This window comes from Oryzias melastigma, linkage group LG22, assembly GCF_002922805.2.
Source record: "Oryzias melastigma strain HK-1 linkage group LG22, ASM292280v2, whole genome shotgun sequence".
Taxonomy (NCBI): domain Eukaryota; kingdom Metazoa; phylum Chordata; class Actinopteri; order Beloniformes; family Adrianichthyidae; genus Oryzias; species Oryzias melastigma.
Genome location: NC_050533.1, coordinates 14,746,327 through 14,764,338, shown reverse-complemented (window position 1 = coordinate 14,764,338; position 18,012 = coordinate 14,746,327). Strand labels below are relative to the sequence as shown.

Here is an 18,012-nt window from a genome sequence, read left to right as displayed (position 1 = left end):
ATCATTGAAGTGGACAAGGTGGCAAAAAGGATATGACATTTGACGAGTCATCTGATATGTTTGTGGGGAACAGTTTGTGTCGGCTTGCTCTGCATATAGTACAAGTAAACATCTGACTTGCAAATTTTTTGTGCTAAATTAACCAAAACTCTTTTTCCTGAATATATATTTTCCTCTAAATGCTTAGGTTTTACTAGTTTATCTCTTTCTCATGTATTACCTCTGTAGACTTCTTCCTGTGGGTGCAGTACCGCAGAACACATCCTTCATCTGTTCGCCGCTTTCACAAACCTTTGACCTACTTTTGGGCTGATTTCGAGGAACTGTGTCACAGAACCAGTGGGCTTAAAATGTGGGCTTGTTTTTTTTCATTGCTTTTTCCCCCCTCCTTCACTCTAATATGTGGCATGTGTGGAAGCAGCTCTAGCACAAGGTACTGTGGAAGGGAGGAAAAAAAAACAACACGCGCCCCCGCCTCCCAGCTGAACCTCACTGTTCCTCCATGACTGTGTTCCTGGAAGTCCTCTTGCTTTTCAATGAATGCTTCTTAAAATGTCTTTACAGGGAAGACCATTGCTTTTATTGATACAGGAAGTTTCATAAGACATATTAAGGTACAAAATGCTCTGCAGAATAAAAGTAAAAAAATGAACATATATCCAAAAAGTGTATGTAAACAAGTGTTTTAAAGTTAGATATAGTTTATTTATATTGTTGCAACTCTCATGTGCAACCAGTAAAGTTGATCTGTGAATCAAAACAATATTTTTGGTTTTTAATATAAAGCTTAGAGGAATGCTTGAACAGGAAATTAAAAAAAATAGATCCTCTTAAAGATTTTTTTTTTTGGTTTATGATAGCATAAAAAGTATAAAAAACATTCAGACTTAAAGCTCAAAGAAGTAATGCATGCACACAGTGGAGTCATGAAAATAATCTGTAAATTTTAGCACCTCTGTGAGGAAAAATCAGCATTTTAGCTCTGCAAGAGTCAACATTCTTTGAGCATGAGATGTGAAAACAGGCAGGACAAGCTGTGCAGGTTCAAAATTCAGTCACAGATACAAATATATCAGATATGAGACATTTTCAAAACAGATCATCAAAAATGTATATATATATTTCTCTTTTTGGTGTTATTTTTTACCATAAAAGTGCTTTTTTGATAAGTTTCAAAAAGTATATAATTCTTAGTTTGATCTTCTGGTTTTTCTCATCCTGTTGTCAAAATCTAATAAAAGTAAGACAAGATTTATTTCCCTTTTCACACTCTAAGAATAAATGAGAGGCTTTTTAATATCTCCCTGTAGTGTGAATCTAAAGAGTTTGACGTCCACATTCACGGAAAATATTAATCACAGCAGCTTCTATAGAGAAAAGGTGCTCGTCCTCCACATCAGGACAGTAAAGCCTCATGAATTCCACCAGCCGCTGCAAATATTCAGCGTTGTGACCCGTGTTGCCGCTGCAAATGGAAATCTGGGCTGCAATCTCCTTGTCCGAGGCCGGGCCGAGGTAAATGGGGTTGTCGGAGGTGGCAATGTAGACGAGGGCCAGCAGGGTGTCCTGATTGTCCTCTTTGGAGATGAACTCCACCATCTCTGTGTGGTAGCCCCCAAACACCACCTCTCTGATGTTCAGATACTGGAGCGTTTCTTCAATCTGGGATTCGCTCACTTCATAGGCAACACCCCATGTGCAAGCCTGGGGGGAGAGAAAAAAAAAAAAAAGGAAAATGAATCTGCTGAGTTGCAAAATAGTAGCTTTCTGCAGTGACACATGTTAAAAATGAAGTGTTCTGTAAAAGAATCCAGCTACAAACTTGTGTTTTTGCATAAGCATGAATATTAAAATATTAAATTGTAATTTTGGGGGGATTAGAGGCTGTAAATAGGCTTAAAACAGCACAAGCTAAAAGGGAAAAACACTCACCTCATGATCAGCAACTAGTGTGACAACTCTGCCAGGCTGGATAACAAGAAAACACATCATAACATTAAAAAACTTCAATTATTCATATGTTTTATGAAAATAATTTAAAAAATAAGCATTACCTTTTCTTTGTCCCCTCGATGAAAATCATCTCCATGCCAGAAGCGCCTCTTGTATCCTTTAATGTAGCCAACTTTGCTCTTCTTAAACCTAAATCCCGGTTTCCACACTAATGATCCATATCCAAAAATCCACAAGCTTCCCTTCTCATGTTTACTCTCCCGAGTCCTCATGGCGCTCATCAGTAATAATAAAAAAAGAGCCGCTGCTTCTGCTCTTCTATTTTCTGCGGAGCATTCTATTTATCTTATTGCTGAAAGCATCATCTCTGCTATAGGTTACTGATGTGTTTTTTGTCTATTTTTACACTGATGACATCTGCAGGAACTTGTACATACTGTCCGATTCCCCTGCGCTGATATATGCAAACACGTGTTTGTGTTATCGAGGAAGCGACCAATGAAATCACAGAGAGGGCGGGCCTAAGAGAGGAACGAACCAATCAAAACCACCAAGAGGTGAAATTTCACTTACGGGTTATTTTAAGCTTTGAAAACAATTAAGACTTGTTACTTCCTTCTTAAATATTCATTTAATACATGTTCAACTAGAACTATAAATATAAAATGAATAGTTAACTAATTTTGTTCTATATTAAGTTATTTTAAAAATAAGTAAAATCTGATTATGAGTTATTTCCTCACTGGTTTGATATTAATGACAACTAGAAGCATCATTTGTATCCTACAGCTCCAAGTGAAAGTCAAGGTAATCAGATTACCTATAAATAGCTGGAGCTGTTATATCCTGGTTTCTTAAGCTCATTAAGAGCCTGTGTTCTGCCTTGATCTGTCCATCAACATTGTGCCCATGCAGGCTATGACTTGGCACATTTGTCCTCTGTTTGCAACAGTTTATCCCCTGATCTGATGGGTAGAAATGTGTTCTCCTTTTTTAGAAAGAGCAGCAGATAGCATATGAACTGTTCCTCTACAGATGCATGATGCGGCTGTGTTTGCTTTAGGCTGCACAGAGAGGGCACCTGGGAAGGTCATCCTCACAGAGTCATCGACTGTCTTCCATTCTACTTTGATAAAGTGTAAGGTTGGCTTATAAAAGCTCTGAACATAGTTAAAAAACTCTTCCAATACTCTTGTTATCACGTGTCAAACTCTGAAGGGATAATAAAAGGTGAAAAAATAGGTTTCGAAACTGTTCTACAGCAAGTTATCTCTTTAAAATCTACTTTATACTTAAGTATATTTTATTTTTCATTATTACTGTCATTACCAATTCACTGTTTGTATAATACTTTGTCTGAATATTTAAAGAGGGGCCACATTTTGTGACAAATTTGCTTAAATTTATATATATATGAGGAGTGTGACAATTCATTTTAACAATTCAATGTGATGTTTGTGACCTAAAATCAATCCATCACATCTTTATCCAATAATTCAACCATTGTGACTCAGACATCAACACCTGGTACTGAACAGTGGAAGTTTTCCAGATTTCTTGTATTTCTTGAAAGATAATCAAATGTAAATGAAATATGTGTAAAAACAAACAAGTAAACAAGGATTAATTGCAGCTCTGTTCACATCTTAGTTTGATAAAGTTCAGCCCACTGTTGTTTTTCCACATCAAAATAACATTATTTGAACATTCTACCCCACTGTATGCCCGTATGTCTTTGCAAAATTCACTGTTTCCACACATTGGGCTGTAATAATGCTTGATAGTTTTTTGTTTCCATCACGTGTTGTTTGCTGTGATGATCATTTTTACGTTTATTGTATGTCTCAATCCAAATCTTATTTTCCAAGATCAATTTAATTATCCATTTATCTCATTTTGAAATAATTGTTTAATGATATAGAGCGATTTGATTCTGCCTCAGACAGATTGATCTGGTAGGAATTGAAATCGATTAATCGACTGATCATTACAACCCTCACAACGTATACACGTTATAACTGTTTACATTTTCTTTTTTAATATCGAGGATCAGAGCATTGCATCCAGTTTTCACTTTTGAATTACGCAACCGAAGAACTACTATACAAATAAGATTAAAAAATGTATATTACTGAAGTATATTTATGGTTTTTGCATTAGAATTATGAGATGAGTCCTGAGATACTGAAGTGCTTAAAGTAAATTACTTATATATATATTTATTGGCATATGTCCTTAAATTCATCGTTTCACTGGCATATTGCTAGCACACGGGTACATCATGATAGGTCTAGAATTAGGGATGCATAGTCGCATCAGCACCCTCGCCTCACAGCAAAATGACCTTGGTTCAAATCCTAGCTGTGTCGTTTCTGTGTGGAGTTTGCATGTCCTTCTGGTGAGTTTTTTCTGTGCTTCCTCCCAAAATGCCCCAAAAAAGGCTTAATAGGTGATTCTCAATAGTCCCTATGAGTGAGTGTGTGGCCCTGAAACACACTGACCACCTGTATGTACAGAATGTACCCTGCCTGGGATAGGCTCCAGCATCCCTGTGATCATAAAAGGGATAAAGTAGGTTTGGAAGATGAATGGATGAATGAAGATGAATTGGCTAAATCTTTTGAGACAACAAGCTAAAATGTACATTAGCGGACATAAACAGACCTCTTACGGAGAACTACGACTTTTCTTTTAGGTTTTGACCACCATCAACAAAAAACAAACAGTGTAGCAGATTTGTATTCTGTGAGTCTTTATATAGCAAATAATAATAACAATAATAATAATAATAATAAACTACAACACCAAAAAACATTGAAAAAATAAAGTCACCTTTTCGGTGGCATCAACTTAAAAACAGATGTACAAGTCATACTTCTAATCTCCACATATAAATATACAGTATATACAAAATAATCTTATACAACATTAAAAGAGAAAACAGTGCTTCATATAATTAAATAACTAATGAAATACTAATTGAACAAAATAGACCTATTGGTTAAGCCGTTTCCATTGAAGGCATCCTTGGTATAAGAGTCACTTCATGTGTGTGTTTGTCTTTGTTTAAGGGTGATCTTGCATAAAAGAGACAATGCCCTGCACGGCATTTTTAGCATATTGCATTTTTCTATTCAATCATTTATTGTTACCCCCAAGTTGCTGTGCAAAGGAATCAAGGTAAGGCGGGGTGCAATGCTTTCATTTCCTAAAAATCATATATTTTTATATATATAAGGCTTTGTGATTTAGTCTGCATACATTCTTCATAACTGAATGTTCTTCAAAGTCTCTTGAAAATGAACCGTTTTCAGTAGTTTTTGACTGATTGAGAGCAACCTTTGCTCATGTCGCACGCTAAAGACCAATGAAAAAGGAATGGAAAAGGCAGGCTTCCTCCACAGCTGCTCAGTTCGACTAAACCGCCTCAACGTGGAGCAGGCCGGCGTGTAGGCGTGAGTCTTGTCGTCCTTGGGTTAACTTGGAAGGAGCGGAGAATCCACGAGCCTTAAGGCGCTCTTGTATTTTTGTCTTTTCAGTCTGTACATTCTTACAGTTTTGTAGCTTTCACGTCATTACAGTCAACGAGCATACGAGCTCCTTCCAGTTGTGAAGGGTTCAAGAGCAGCAGCTTGCATTTAAATAAATTCCCAGTCTTTTCTCACTTGTAAACAGACCACAAGGAATCCAATTTTGCGATGAAAATACGCTTACACTTTTATACCTGGAAGAGAAAAACATTTAAAGATGAAGGATCAGTCACTATCTTAGACAAACGTCAAACACTTTCTCGTTCAGGCCCGTACCTCAGTTGCGATGACGCATTCATTTTTCTCCTCTGCTATTACAAAGACAGACTGGTAGACTGAATCTCTGGAGGAGCATATTGTTGATAGTCGACACTCTGGCCTTTCGCTGTGAAGCAAAAACACATTATGTCCATTACAAAGTAGAAAAACAAATAGACCCTGATACAGTATCAAAGTCCAGACTCGTTTAACCCCTTCCTCTGCTCTTACCTGTACATTCTACTCAATTGGTTTTTGTCTTCTAATATCTTTTCACAGTTTTCATCTTTGTCCAACAGGGACACTTCTTCCTTGTATCCCGAGGAGGATTTATAGTCCAGGTGATAGTGGTTGATGTATTTATGATTGCATTTTTCCGCGGGGCAGTCCACCTCCAGGTCGACCTTCTTGTTCGTGTTTTTCAGGTCGATGGTAGAGATGAGGTTCTCCTTCTGAAAGTCCGCCTTGGAGAGGTTGTTCATTGTCTCAGAGTCCTGCTCCTCGGCGCTCCTCTGCTTCTTCTTGTGCCGCAGAACCACCACTACTATGCAGAGGAGCAAAAGAAACGCCACCAACCCCACGCCAAAGCTGATGGCAGCCAAGTTCAGCTTTTCACTGTATTCTATGCCGGTGTTGGAGCTGGGAGTGTTGGATGAGGAATGGTCGCTCGCCTCACAATGGGGACCAGTGTAGTAGGCTGGGCAGAGGCATGTGGCCTTGCCCTTAGGTCCGATCGTGCAGGTTCCTCCATTGAGGCATGGCTGAGAGGCACAGCGGTTCATGGGCCTGTCGCAGTGCCGGCCCACGTAGCCTGGAGGGCAAGTGCAGGAGTAGTCGTTAATCCGGTCCATGCAGGTGGAGCCGTTTGCACACGGGTTGCTGGCGCACTCGTCAATGTTGATCTCACAGCGAATCCCCGTGAAGCCCGACCGGCAGCTACACATTCTGATGTTACCCTGGACCACGCAGTGCCCACCTATGAAGAAAATTGTCAATTTAACTCAGGTGCACGAAAGGTGAAGATTTGCCGTTGATGGGACAGATGTTTTACCATTGGTGCATTGCAGTGAGGTGCACTTATCCACTTTCTTCTCACAGTTGAGTCCAGTGTATCCAGCTGGACACTCACATAGGTATTTCTGCCCGCTGCCCCTCTCTCTGCACTTGCCTCCATGGAAGCACGGTTTGTCTGCACACGTCAGCATCCTGTGTTCACATTGTGGCCCTTCAAACCCGTTGGCGCACACACACCTATAGCCGTTCTCAGATTCCTGCGGGAGGGGGAAAGGATAAAAAAAAAAAGGTTTATCAAAAAGTTCTGTGTCAGATGTTTTTTATCATATCCTGTTCATGACTGCCCTAACGAACCCCATTCTCCTTAGGCTGACGTCTATTTACAGTGCACAGTCTGTGAACTGGGTCATGTTCTGACTTGACAATCAATAGCATCCTCCTGGAGTAGCAGATAGACTGAGGCGAAAACAAAAACAGGAAAGCCTGTGTTGTGGGAAAGGAGAGAAAGAGATTTCCGGACTCACCAGGCAGCGGCCTCCGTTGTAACAAGGCCTGCTGTCACACTCATGGACCTCTAGCTCACAGTCAACACCAGTGAAGCCCGGTAGGCACGCGCAGGTGTAGCTGCCCTGGCCAGTGTTCATGCACGTGGCCCCATTGACACAGGGCTTGTGATGGGTGCAATAGTTTAGATCTGCAAACAGCAATCAAAGGTTTTAATTTAGTCTAAATTGTGATTCCTTTTTAAGAAAATAAACAAAAAAAGGAAAGAACCAGCTGCTCACCTTCATCACAATAGATACCCCCCCAGCCTTCTTTGCAGGTGCACTGCCACGGTTCTTTACAGGTACCATGTTTACAGGCCGGATGGAGTTGACACACATCACAAAAGAGTCCCTGCCAGCCGTCTCTGCAACTGTTCACACATAAAACATGACAGTTGGCTCACATTTTCTCAAAAACATAAAAGTGGCAGGACCACAAACACATGAACACTGAGGGGCATCTTTTTAAACAAAAAGCTGTTTTTATTTATTTCTATAAAAAGTAGCTAAATGGACAAAATAAGTGTATACTCACTCGCACTCTCCTGGTTGTTTGCAGGTTCCATTACTTTCATTGCAGCCTTCAAGACAGATTGCTAAAAATAAAAAATAAGATTTTATTATAGCAAATTCTGCAATAAAATAATGAAACCATAAATTGAAAAGGTTTTAAAATGTTTTTCCCTACAATCTTCAAAGCCTAACTTTTATAGCTTGAATGCACACTTCTGTCGTGTATGACATTGATTATCCACTCATAAACGTGTGGTTTTAAAGCGCAGCAGATGTTTGTTCTCAGAAAAGCAGGACAGCTGCCCCCATTGTTATCGGTGAACGGTTCGAGGCCCGCTTGCAGCTGCTGCCCTGTGCCGCCTGAACAAAAGAGCCCGCGGGTTAGTGGCGCGTGGCGCCCGATAATGCCGCGATTAACCTCGGCGCGTGCTGCCGAGCGACCACCGCCAGGATTAAACGCACGCGCCTCGAGAGAAAGTGTAAGTCTTCCAATTACACACCACTCCCATGCTGTTGTGTTAGCACTTATATACATTCGAGAACATTCAACAGGTAGGCGTACACATTTAATCAAATTAAACATATTTTTAAATTAAAAATAAAAAAAAACGTGATCTCCCCCCTTTTCTGTGCTAATGGTTTCTCCCTCAATTACTAATGGGCTAAACCATTATTTTGTTGTTGTTAATTTAGGGGCCAGCTTCTCTTCTCCCCCTCTGCTCCCCTCTAAAATAATATTTGCACCCACAAACAGTCCACATCTCCACTCTTGCTTACGTTCTTGGCAGTATTCTCCCTTCCATCCCGGCAGACAGGCTATTTGCCCGTCCGGCTTGCAGGTGTAGTGGCCAAAACGGTCGTCTCTTGGAGCACATATTTTGGAACAAGTGTCCCCGTAGTAATTTTCATTGCAGATGATCCGGTATGAGTACCTTAGCTCCGTCTGCGTCCCGCCCTGCACGTCCTCGGCCCACTCAGGCCCTATTCCCAACTTTTTCTGGACGGCAAAAGAACTAATCAAGAATTCTGATTTGGTGTTATCTGTAAGGGGAAATCGTAAAAATACATACATATAATTAAGTACTTCAGAGAAAGTGCAGTTTCACATGTTATTTAATTAAAATAGTGTGTAAAACGTGTAACATCCAGGAAAGGCTACACGTTTTCCCATGCGTGCCAAAAATAAAACAAAGGAAGTTCGATTGTGTTTGAGACTGGTGTGACTCACGAGCCCATTACCATTACACCATGACGCTTTAAAGGCTAAATGCATTCACCAGCAGCAGCATCAGACCAGTGTACCGTTTAAACATGTGACATATATGAAAAAAAGGGCGAGGGAACTCTGTCTCCCTCTAGCGGTGGACGGGTGTATGGCATCTCCTCACCTTCAGGCTGCTCCGCTGCAGGAGAATGCCAGGCTTCAACAACTAACGAGAAATCACCCTAAAGACAGAGATTGGGAGGTAAAGGTCACAAATAAATAAATAGAAATAAACAAATACTATAACGTGCTTTTTAAGAGGTTTTATAGGCACGAATTCACAACACTAAATAGTGTAAATTGTTTATAAATGATTCCGTCAAAAGTAACTTTTTAAAAAATTCTTGAAAATTAGAGATGTCACTAGAAAATAAAATAAAATGTTAAAAAAGTGAATTAACGTCAGTCATGATAAAAAATTGCCCTTCATTCATAAAATCAGCCTTTTGAGATAATAAATATATAAAAAAGCTTATGTTTTCCATTTTTCTTGATTAAAACTGAATTAAGTATAGACTAATGTGTTGCTTTGTGCGTGCGTAAAAGCCCGAGGCGTCAAGTGTGCGCGCGGAGCTGGCGCAGGTGCGCTTACCGGCCAGGTGAAGTTGAGCGGCATACGCAGCCGGGTTTCTTGCGGGATGCTGAACGAGTCTGTTCCCAGAACAGGTGTGGTGGCTTGGCCAAAAATACACTTCCCAGGGGACACCACTTTCTGGTAGTTCTTCAAACAAACCTTAAAATAAGTTCTGCAGCCGGCCATGCTGCACCTACGTCCATTCGCCAGCAAACCTTTTGTATTTTGAAAATGATGGAGATCTATCTCGAACACACTTGATCCCAAAACCTAAAAGCAAATTTACAGTAAGTACAGGATATAAATAAATATATATATATTTCTAAGCTTGATTTAGAATGAAGACCTACCTGAGTAAATAATGGCATAACTATTACGAGGGTAGAGGTGAACCAATTGGCCATCCTTTAGCTTTATGTGCGTATCCCCAAAAAGTCAGTTCGTCCTCTCACAAAATCCAAACGTAAAAAACGCATAAAAACACAACGATTCAAAATAAATATAATCCTTTCCCCTCCCAAAAAAAGCCTGATGGACAAAATCCAGTTCCACAATCCGTATCCAGAAGAAAAAAGTTGGAAAAAGCCGAGTTATCCAGTGGCCAGAGGTTAAACAAATGGCAGTAACGTCAATATCCACAAGTGAGTCATTCTTCGGTCTTTATGTTGCCCATCCATCGTGCCGGTCAGCTGGTGAACTGGTTTGCTCTGCGGCTGCGGGGTTTGTGTTGTCAGCTGCGATGCGCGCACGCACTGGAGCATCAGCGCATGGTGACTCGGAGTAAAGGATGCCTGACGTCCCTCCCATTTTTATATAGCAGCGTGGGGTCTGAGTGCAGACGGTGCCTGGGTAACACCGCCCACTCTCCTCTCCACCTTCTTTTTGCTTTTACTATATGGGATTTGAACGGAGATTGTCTGCTGATCCACCTGTTTCTGAAAAAACCCCACATTTGTTTGCTTTTTTTCTTGAAAATGTATGAAAATTCAATTTCTAATTTATATTTAAAATGTATTAGTTAAAAGAAAGTGAGAGGAAACCTTTCATTCATGCCTTTGACATGCCCAAACAAGTGTTTGTTATAAATCAACAAAGAGGTCAATTTTGGAAAAAGCAACTAGAATGGAAAGCCTTGCTTCTTTGAAACTCCTGCGTCTTTGTATTTGTGGGTAAATAGGATGAAAATGAACCTCAAAACCTGCTTCGGTTGTGTCACTATAAAGTTTGCCAAAATCACACGGAAAGCACAAACATTCACAGGATAAACAGTGCACGAAAGCTGCAGTGAAACTGCATTTGTGTGACATGAAAACTCACGCTGGGCACAGGCATTGTTTGCTTTATCATCCCTTGCAGCAGGGCAACCCCGTCTGCCAGAATTTACAGTGAGAGAGCAGGACTTGGGAACGGTTCCCTGACCACAAAGGTGTGTGCGGCTCTCCTGCCGAGATGACTTCATAACCCCCTCCCCACACACACACACACACACACTTCTCCACCTTTTGACTTATAGGTTTGAGGTTGGGCTTGGGAGCAGAGACAATGGACCATTGAGCGTGGAGCAGCGTGAGTAAGAAGCCCGGACATCTCATACCTCGGTTGTGCTGAGGCATTCAGGGTTCCCACCATTGACTGATTCACACGGATCCTGTGCGGCATCAAAGTGCAGCAAAGTCTGGTTTGCATCTAGAGTTGACCCTAATTTTATTTTTTTTTCTTATCTTGAGAGCATCTGCCACAGACTCTAGAGCCCCATCAATCTCTTTGTGCAGGAAAAGACGTGTAGAATAATGGCGCTCCTGCTTCATACACGTCAAAACATCCATACACCTTAATATTTAATGGAGTGTGGTTAAGGTTTCCCTTCTGTAGCTCGGGTTTCAGTTTCCTTGTGAAGCAAATGAACTGTGCTAAACAAGCAGTGGTGCTTAGGTTGGCTGCTTCTTAGTACAGCGTGAACAAAAAAAAATTGGCTTGAATGTGATAGGGAGAAGCGTCTTTCTGGTGCTCCTTGGGTGTTTACATATCGATAGATTTTATCACTCCTAGTATATTGTTTTTCAAGTAAATAGATACAACTCAGAGCTAAATTAAAGGGAAATTTTAGCCCCAGGCTGTATGGATTATTTACTCTTGGCCAGGGCAAACAATAAAATAGCCGTCTCTTTTTCTGCTTGTGTTGCTCTAGAATAAACACAGCCTTGGAAACAGACGTCGGCCCACCGCAGTTCCATCTGCAGCCTTGTATGGAACGTCATTTTTCTTTGTGACAGTGTTTTGTAAAGCTGACTTCTGATTGTTGAATGTCTTTTGAGCTGGCATCGAACCCTAAAAATAACATTTGATTTGGAAATGAGGATAGAAGGGAGCGGAGGGGGATGAAAGTGCTTTTGGACTGGATTAGCCAAGTTGCTATTTATGAGAGACCGCGCTTGAGTTGTTTGGTTATTCAGAAGACTGATGTTTGTTCCCAGGCAGGCTCGGTTGTAAGTTATACAGTCAAAAAATATGTTTGAAATCCTCTCAGTCAAAATAATAATCAATTCAGTGTGCCTGGAGAGCAGCTTTTCATCTTGAAGTGAGCAGATTCCTTTTTGATTTCAATGCTGGAAGTCTGACATAACTGTTGGTACCTCTTATTTCCAAAACACACACAAAAAAATGATGTTTGCCTTATAAATACCACAGGGATCGGAGACTTTAAATTAAACCGTCCTCTTGTAAATGCCAATGTATTTCATATTTACTGTAAATGGGACTGTTGATTAACGGTAAACGTTTTGACACAAGTGAGAGGTCCCTTGACAAAACCCACCAAAAAAAAAACCTCAAGTGCTGTTTGGTTTTCTTTCTTTTTTTGTCGCACAGCATTTCTTTGACCTTTTCTTCCTCTCGGTCTAACCTCCATCTTCACCTCCTCCTCGCCGTTCAACAAGAATTAACAATCTGGGCAAGTGCAGGATAGGAAATTAGCCAACGCGCTGACAGATGGCCCCTTTTAGTTCAGAAATCTGCTCCGTTTAATGCACAGCAGTTTAACACTTCTTTACAGCACATTTGATCTCTATGCCCCAATCTGTTCGGCCAATCAATGGGGCTTTTGATGTGCGCTGCCAATGGATCTGAGGCATCTGAGTGTGTCGGCCGAGGAGGAGAAATCCCCTGCTGTCTCAATTAGAATAACAGGGGTGGCTTTCCTCGTGTCACAGTGACATGCTGTCGTGTCGTGACCTGATGCTCTCACATGCAGAAACTGGCTGCTTCTACTGTATTTATCTCTATTGAAAATGGCTAACTTTGGACATTAAACGTGGAGGTGTTGAAAACAAAAATGACTTTTTGTGTTTTTTTGAGTGCGGTGCTTGTAAAAAACAAAAAAATTAGTAACTCAGACAGTAAAAGGAAGGGTGGATTAAGCTGACATTTTGTTGAGAGTTCAACTCCTAAAGGGTTGACAATTATAGTGTCCATGGGCAAGGCACCAAACCACCACAAAAACTCCCAAACCTCCCCCCCAAAAACCATTCATGCTGTATGTCGCTAACTTGCAAAATAGTATAAAATCCAGGACTGTGCTTTGGGTGATTTTAACATGTTCTTGTAGTATTTTTATTCTGATGAAATACATATATGAAATCATTTCAAAATAAAACTGTTTCTGAACATTTCTTCATTCAAAACCTGATGGATTAAGAACAAATACGCAGTTTGAAAAAGCAGAAACTGCTAAAGTCTCCTCCTTTCCCTCCACTTCTAAAGCATCCACTTGTAGACACATAGATCCATGAACGTCTTCATTTTCCACATCCCACCTGACATCTGGTTAAACTCTACGGCTGGATAGCTCCAAAACAGTTTTTTTTTTTTTTTTGCAATGAATGTTAGCTTGGGCTTGTGAGGTGCTATAAGCTAGCGGGAGAGAGTGTAAACAAAGGGCTTGATGGGAATTTTCAGATGCTAACTTCTGCGCCAAAAGTCTCACCTACTACCAAGATGAGAATTTCTCAAATATGTCAATATACATCTTAAATTACGTCACATGCTTTTTGATTTTAGCTTAAAACTGCACTATAATCATTATAAGATTACTGGGAATGATTTTACAACAGAAAAAAATATAGTTGGAATGAGACTTTAACATTACCTTGATTAAAAATATATGGAAAAATGTTTTTTTTTAAATAAAATTAGAAATAATTGAAAAATAATCCAATGACTCCAACAGGCGTCAAATAATTGTCATTACTAAAAAACAAAATCTTCCTAAAAGATGAAAACTCTTGATTTACTTTTAATATTTTGGTTTCTGTTTAATCTTTATTGCCACATGCATGAAGATGATTGTGAATGTGTGTTTTCTTTCTCCCATTTTTAAGCTCTAGCTTCATCTCAAAGCCTCTGACATTGTTGCTGTTTGGTTAATAAGAGCTCTGGGGCTGCTGTGTGTGGAACTTTCCACCCACCTTTTTTCCAATTTTGTTGACAAAACACAGCCCTCCTCCATTTTTACTACGCAACCAACAACACACTTAGGCTACGAACAGTGTGCCGTGATGCACGCAGGTGTCACTACATCGGAGTGATAATTTGGGGGCTGCCGAAAGGGCGTCTCGTGTCACCGTAGTGTTTAAAAACGCCCGCAGTCTAATTTACGGATCAGCGTCAGACGTTGGAAACAAGCGTCCTCGCAGGGTTTGACGCACCTTGAAAACAGGTCAAGGGGATCTGTTAACCTGTGTGACAGATGTGTGACAGATGTGTGTCAGCGTGCCGGGCTCGCGTCGTCTCAATAGCCATTTTGGTGTTTCGTACCAATCGCCACACATCTGTTGGTGGAGTTGAACATATTTAACTACGGTTTTAGCAGATGCATTTCCCCTTTCTTTCATTGTCTTCCTCCTTCTGTTTGTGTTGCACTTAAAAAGAAATGAAATCTGTCAAGGACACTCCCAGGCACCGAACATGAAAGCTTAACATGTTTTTCTTGCATGTGTTCAAGCGTGTGTGTGTTTTTTTTTCCTTCAGCAATTACCAGTGCAGGCTGTGTTTGGAAGAAGCTACTGTAGCCTTGAGGAAATCCTCCTCCGCCAGAGTCAAAGCATCACTGCTTCACACAAGACACAACCACGCAGCAGGAAAAGGAAAGAGATAAACGGAGTTGAGGGAAGAGCGTGCGGGTGTGAAGAGGGCTGAGTCAACCAATCAGGAAGAGCGGCCTGAGACTCCGAATCCCTGCTTTGCACTTCACACGTCGCCCTACCTGCTGCTGTTGAACAGGTGCAGTCAGCATTCCTGCTGTGCTGAAGTGCCGCACAGATGCTGATTTGAAGCCACTCAGATTTAAAAAAAAAAAAAACTCCCCATCAAAGGAAAAGCTAATGTTGATCTTCAAAGTTGCATGAGCTCGACTTCACCAGGGGGGAAATTCAACAAAATCACTGAACACCATCAGCGTGATTAGCATCTGGTAATTTCACCGGTATGCCGTGTTGTTAGATGCAGTGATGTTACGTGATAAGGGCCTGTGGTTTGAGGATAATTATCTGGAGAGCTAATAATCTCTTCTTCCCCCACTTCCTGAGCTAGGGCACATGACCTCTGAAGTACACAGCTTTGCGTTGGATCATTCAGGTTTACTATTTATCTTCCTTCATATGATTAGAGTGTGCCATGATTTCTCAAACAATACAAATTTGTGCCTCCTGTTAAAGACCCACTCTGAAAATTGTGTTTTTGGTGTTGATGGAGGACATATATAAAGAAAACGAAGCTTAAAATTTCCTTCCTGAGGATTTCTTTATTGGAATTGCTGTGAATTAGAAACAGACGAAAAAAATGAAGCTAAAAAAAAGCTTGTAATTGTGATGTACTACAGCAAGCCACAAGCTCCATTCTAATGTATCTGCTTGTAGACAAACACTGTATATTCGTCTTTGTCTTTGTATCGAAACTGTATGGCTGGATTGCTTCAAAATTGCTTGCCATTTTTGTTGCACCTGGTTGGGGTTATGAAGGGCTGTAAGCTAGTGGGAAAATGTGTAAACAAATGGATGATTGGAAGCAGGGGTGGGCTTACTCCGCACCAACAGTCCAGCCCCCAACTCAGAAGCAAATTTCTAACATTCTATTGCCACTCTAGAAACTATATCCTAGAAAACGACACAGAATTTTTTGATTTTTAGCTAAAAACGGTAAAATTATAATTGAAAGACCCCTTGAAATGCTTTTAAAATAGATTAAAAAAAATGATCGGAGTGACTTTAAAAAAGCTCACAACGACTCGTCTCTACCTGTGGGAGGCTGGTGTATTTTTTCCTCTCTTTTTACCAGAAATCCTCATCGCTTGTAAAAAGTGAAATGCGACCTTTTGTTTGGATTCCATTAAGCTAGCTGAACCAGCGCTGACCTCCTAACTGCTCGGTACATGCATGCACACAAGCCCATCTCCACTCAGAAGAGCAAACAGTAGATACAAAGCCTTTGTGCACAGTAATTGTTATTCGAATCAAGTTAAAGCCCCGCCATGAAATTAACCGCAGTGCACGGTGTGTGGATGTATACATTTTGCGCGTTTAGCTGAAGTTCCTGAGGACGTTTAGTCGGCGGGCTTCATGCCATGTTTGAGATCATTTAGGCCTCTGTCCGTGCTCACCCGGCCTCACAGCGGGGGCTGACTCGAGCTTGATTGATTCCCTCCTTGGGAGCATGCTGTTGAGGGGCTTGTTTATCCCGTGAAGCTTTTTATGTTTGCAGTGATGAATTTGCTCTTGCAACTTGCTGACAGGCTGCGGCATTGATCTCCTTAGTGAAATCTGCTCTGCTGCACAGGATGAGCCCCTCCGCTGCAAGTTAAAGTCAAGTTCTGCTCGTCACTTTACCCAGGAACTGTCACAGTCATGCTCAGCTTGACTCCTGAAAAGTAACTGTTGATGCTGTCAAGCATAAAGCGGCAGGATCCCGTTTTAAATCTTTCGTGTGACCCTATATGTACTCAAACCCCTCCAGCCTCAGGGTGGACATCCTTCCACTTAGCTGTGGTCTCATGCTTCACAAGCTACCACACTTTTGATTTTCTAAACTGGACTTGAATCCATAGCAGGATAGATGACACCCTCCATTTCTTCCTTAAGTGAAAAAAAACACACAGCTAGCGTGTAAAAGCATCACATTTTCATTTTTATCCAACACTGCCAGAGGGGTGCATTTTCCTTTTTTAGAAACCGGAGAACTCAAAGCAAGCGGTGGAGAGAAAAGAGGATGACATGCAGCAAAGGGCTACAGGCTCGGACTTGAACTCGGGCCAGCTGCAGCGCAGACTTTCAGCCCTGATACATGAGTCGCCCACTCCACTGAGCTGACCTTGCACCACTTTCTGAAAACGGCACGCATGAATTTCTGGTGTTTTCTCTGAAAACTGTTGCACTTCTTGCCGAGTTTGGATAAATCATTTACCATGCCATGCAAATTAATCTTTCTGTTTGCAGTTTGTGTTCTCATACACTCCTTACTGATTTATTAGCCTGGATGATGAATGGCACTGATTTTATGTGAGCAGGCCTTGCACATTTGTGCAGTAATTTGTTTATCTTGCAGCCACTGCGCTGCAGGAGGCGAGCAAAGCTCTGTGATGCCAACCGGATTTCAACAAAGCTTTTAGGCCCATCGCTCCCACACCACAGGGTAGTTTGAACACTTTATTGAGTGTTTATTATTTACAGAAAATATTTAGAAAGCGGCACTACTTTTTAACCAACCAAATTAAGCAACAAAGTAATGGTCATTTTGGAAAAAAATATAAAATGTACTCAAAACTTCTTAATGGGAAGACCTGAATATGAAAAATCTAAAATAAAAGTTGGCTGGTTGTGTCATTAACATTTTATTTCTGTGTCTATAATTGTAATCTTGTAAGGTTTAAAATCAGGATTCCCATCATAAAAGACCCACAACTCATGTTTTTCATTCTGTCTATCCTAATAACACAACAGTTACGGGTCTACAAAAACAAAACAAAAAAAAAAAAGAGCTGGAGAGCTTTAACTTAAAAAAAAAAAAAGCACTTTATTGGTAGAAAATGTCCAATATATTGTGTCATAAAAGTTGAGTTACATTAAAAAATATCACAAATGTATTTCTTTTGATTTTCTCATAAAGCTGTCAGTCTATAATTAACATCCGAGATTGGACTTTTTCACCCAACAATCCATAAAACTTGAATACGTTACTATTTTATTTTGTTTTTCGACAAGTGTGTAACCATCTTGCATAAACCCAAATGGGTTTCTGTAGCACACCATCACATGATTTTATTTTTCATGTTTTTATTTTGCTTGTATTTTTATGTCCTTTTCATGTGTTTAA

The 18,012-nt window shown here is 40.6% G+C and overlaps 2 protein-coding genes and 1 long non-coding RNA gene across 3 annotated transcripts in view; 1 reads left to right on the top strand and 2 right to left on the bottom strand.

The window, feature by feature from the left end:
• Positions 1 to 924: 924 nt before the first annotated feature.
• Positions 925 to 2,399, bottom strand: LOC112146046 (glutathione-specific gamma-glutamylcyclotransferase 1). The gene is made up of 3 exons (XM_024271626.2): positions 2,055 to 2,399; positions 1,933 to 1,968; positions 925 to 1,704 (listed from the first exon to the last, which is right to left on the bottom strand). The coding sequence occupies exons 1-3, from the start codon at positions 2,232 to 2,234 to the stop codon at positions 1,318 to 1,320; spliced, it is 603 nt and encodes a 200-aa protein (XP_024127394.1). The 5' UTR covers positions 2,235 to 2,399; the 3' UTR covers positions 925 to 1,317.
• A 1,810-nt stretch (positions 2,400 to 4,209) lies between these two features.
• Positions 4,210 to 10,717, bottom strand: LOC112149712 (delta-like protein 4). Its single transcript, XM_024277593.2, has 11 exons — positions 10,002 to 10,717; positions 9,670 to 9,921; positions 9,202 to 9,259; positions 8,591 to 8,854; positions 7,836 to 7,896; positions 7,541 to 7,671; positions 7,280 to 7,449; positions 6,793 to 7,012; positions 5,973 to 6,717; positions 5,760 to 5,868; positions 4,210 to 5,677 (listed from the first exon to the last, which is right to left on the bottom strand). The coding sequence occupies exons 1-11, from the start codon at positions 10,053 to 10,055 to the stop codon at positions 5,672 to 5,674; spliced, it is 2,070 nt and encodes a 689-aa protein (XP_024133361.1). The 5' UTR covers positions 10,056 to 10,717; the 3' UTR covers positions 4,210 to 5,671.
• Positions 8,118 to 18,012, top strand: part of LOC112149717 — a 24,644-nt gene continuing 14,749 nt past the window's right edge. Inside the window, exon 1 of the long non-coding RNA XR_002919831.2 lies at positions 8,118 to 8,292. This is a non-coding gene — a long non-coding RNA (uncharacterized LOC112149717). The remainder of the gene's footprint in view (positions 8,293 to 18,012) is intronic.

Excerpts from the sequence above, each read along its gene's own strand:
- LOC112146046 (XM_024271626.2), bottom strand. The coding sequence starts at position 2,234 with ATGAGCGCCATGAGGACTCGGGAGAGTAAACATGAGAAGGGAAGCTTG. Across the intron at positions 1,969-2,054 it reads ATCGAGGGGACAAAGAAAAG|CCTGGCAGAGTTGTCACACT; the intron begins GTAATGCTTATT and ends CTTGTTATCCAG. Across the intron at positions 1,705-1,932 it reads CACTAGTTGCTGATCATGAG|GCTTGCACATGGGGTGTTGC; the intron begins GTGAGTGTTTTT and ends CTCTCCCCCCAG.
- LOC112149712 (XM_024277593.2), bottom strand. The coding sequence starts at position 10,055 with ATGGCCAATTGGTTCACCTCTACCCTCGTAATAGTTATGCCATTATTT. Across the intron at positions 8,855-9,201 it reads TGCAGCGGAGCAGCCTGAAG|ATAACACCAAATCAGAATTC; the intron begins GTGAGGAGATGC and ends TTCCCCTTACAG. Across the intron at positions 6,718-6,792 it reads CTCACTGCAATGCACCAATG|GTGGGCACTGCGTGGTCCAG; the intron begins GTAAAACATCTG and ends TTTTCTTCATAG.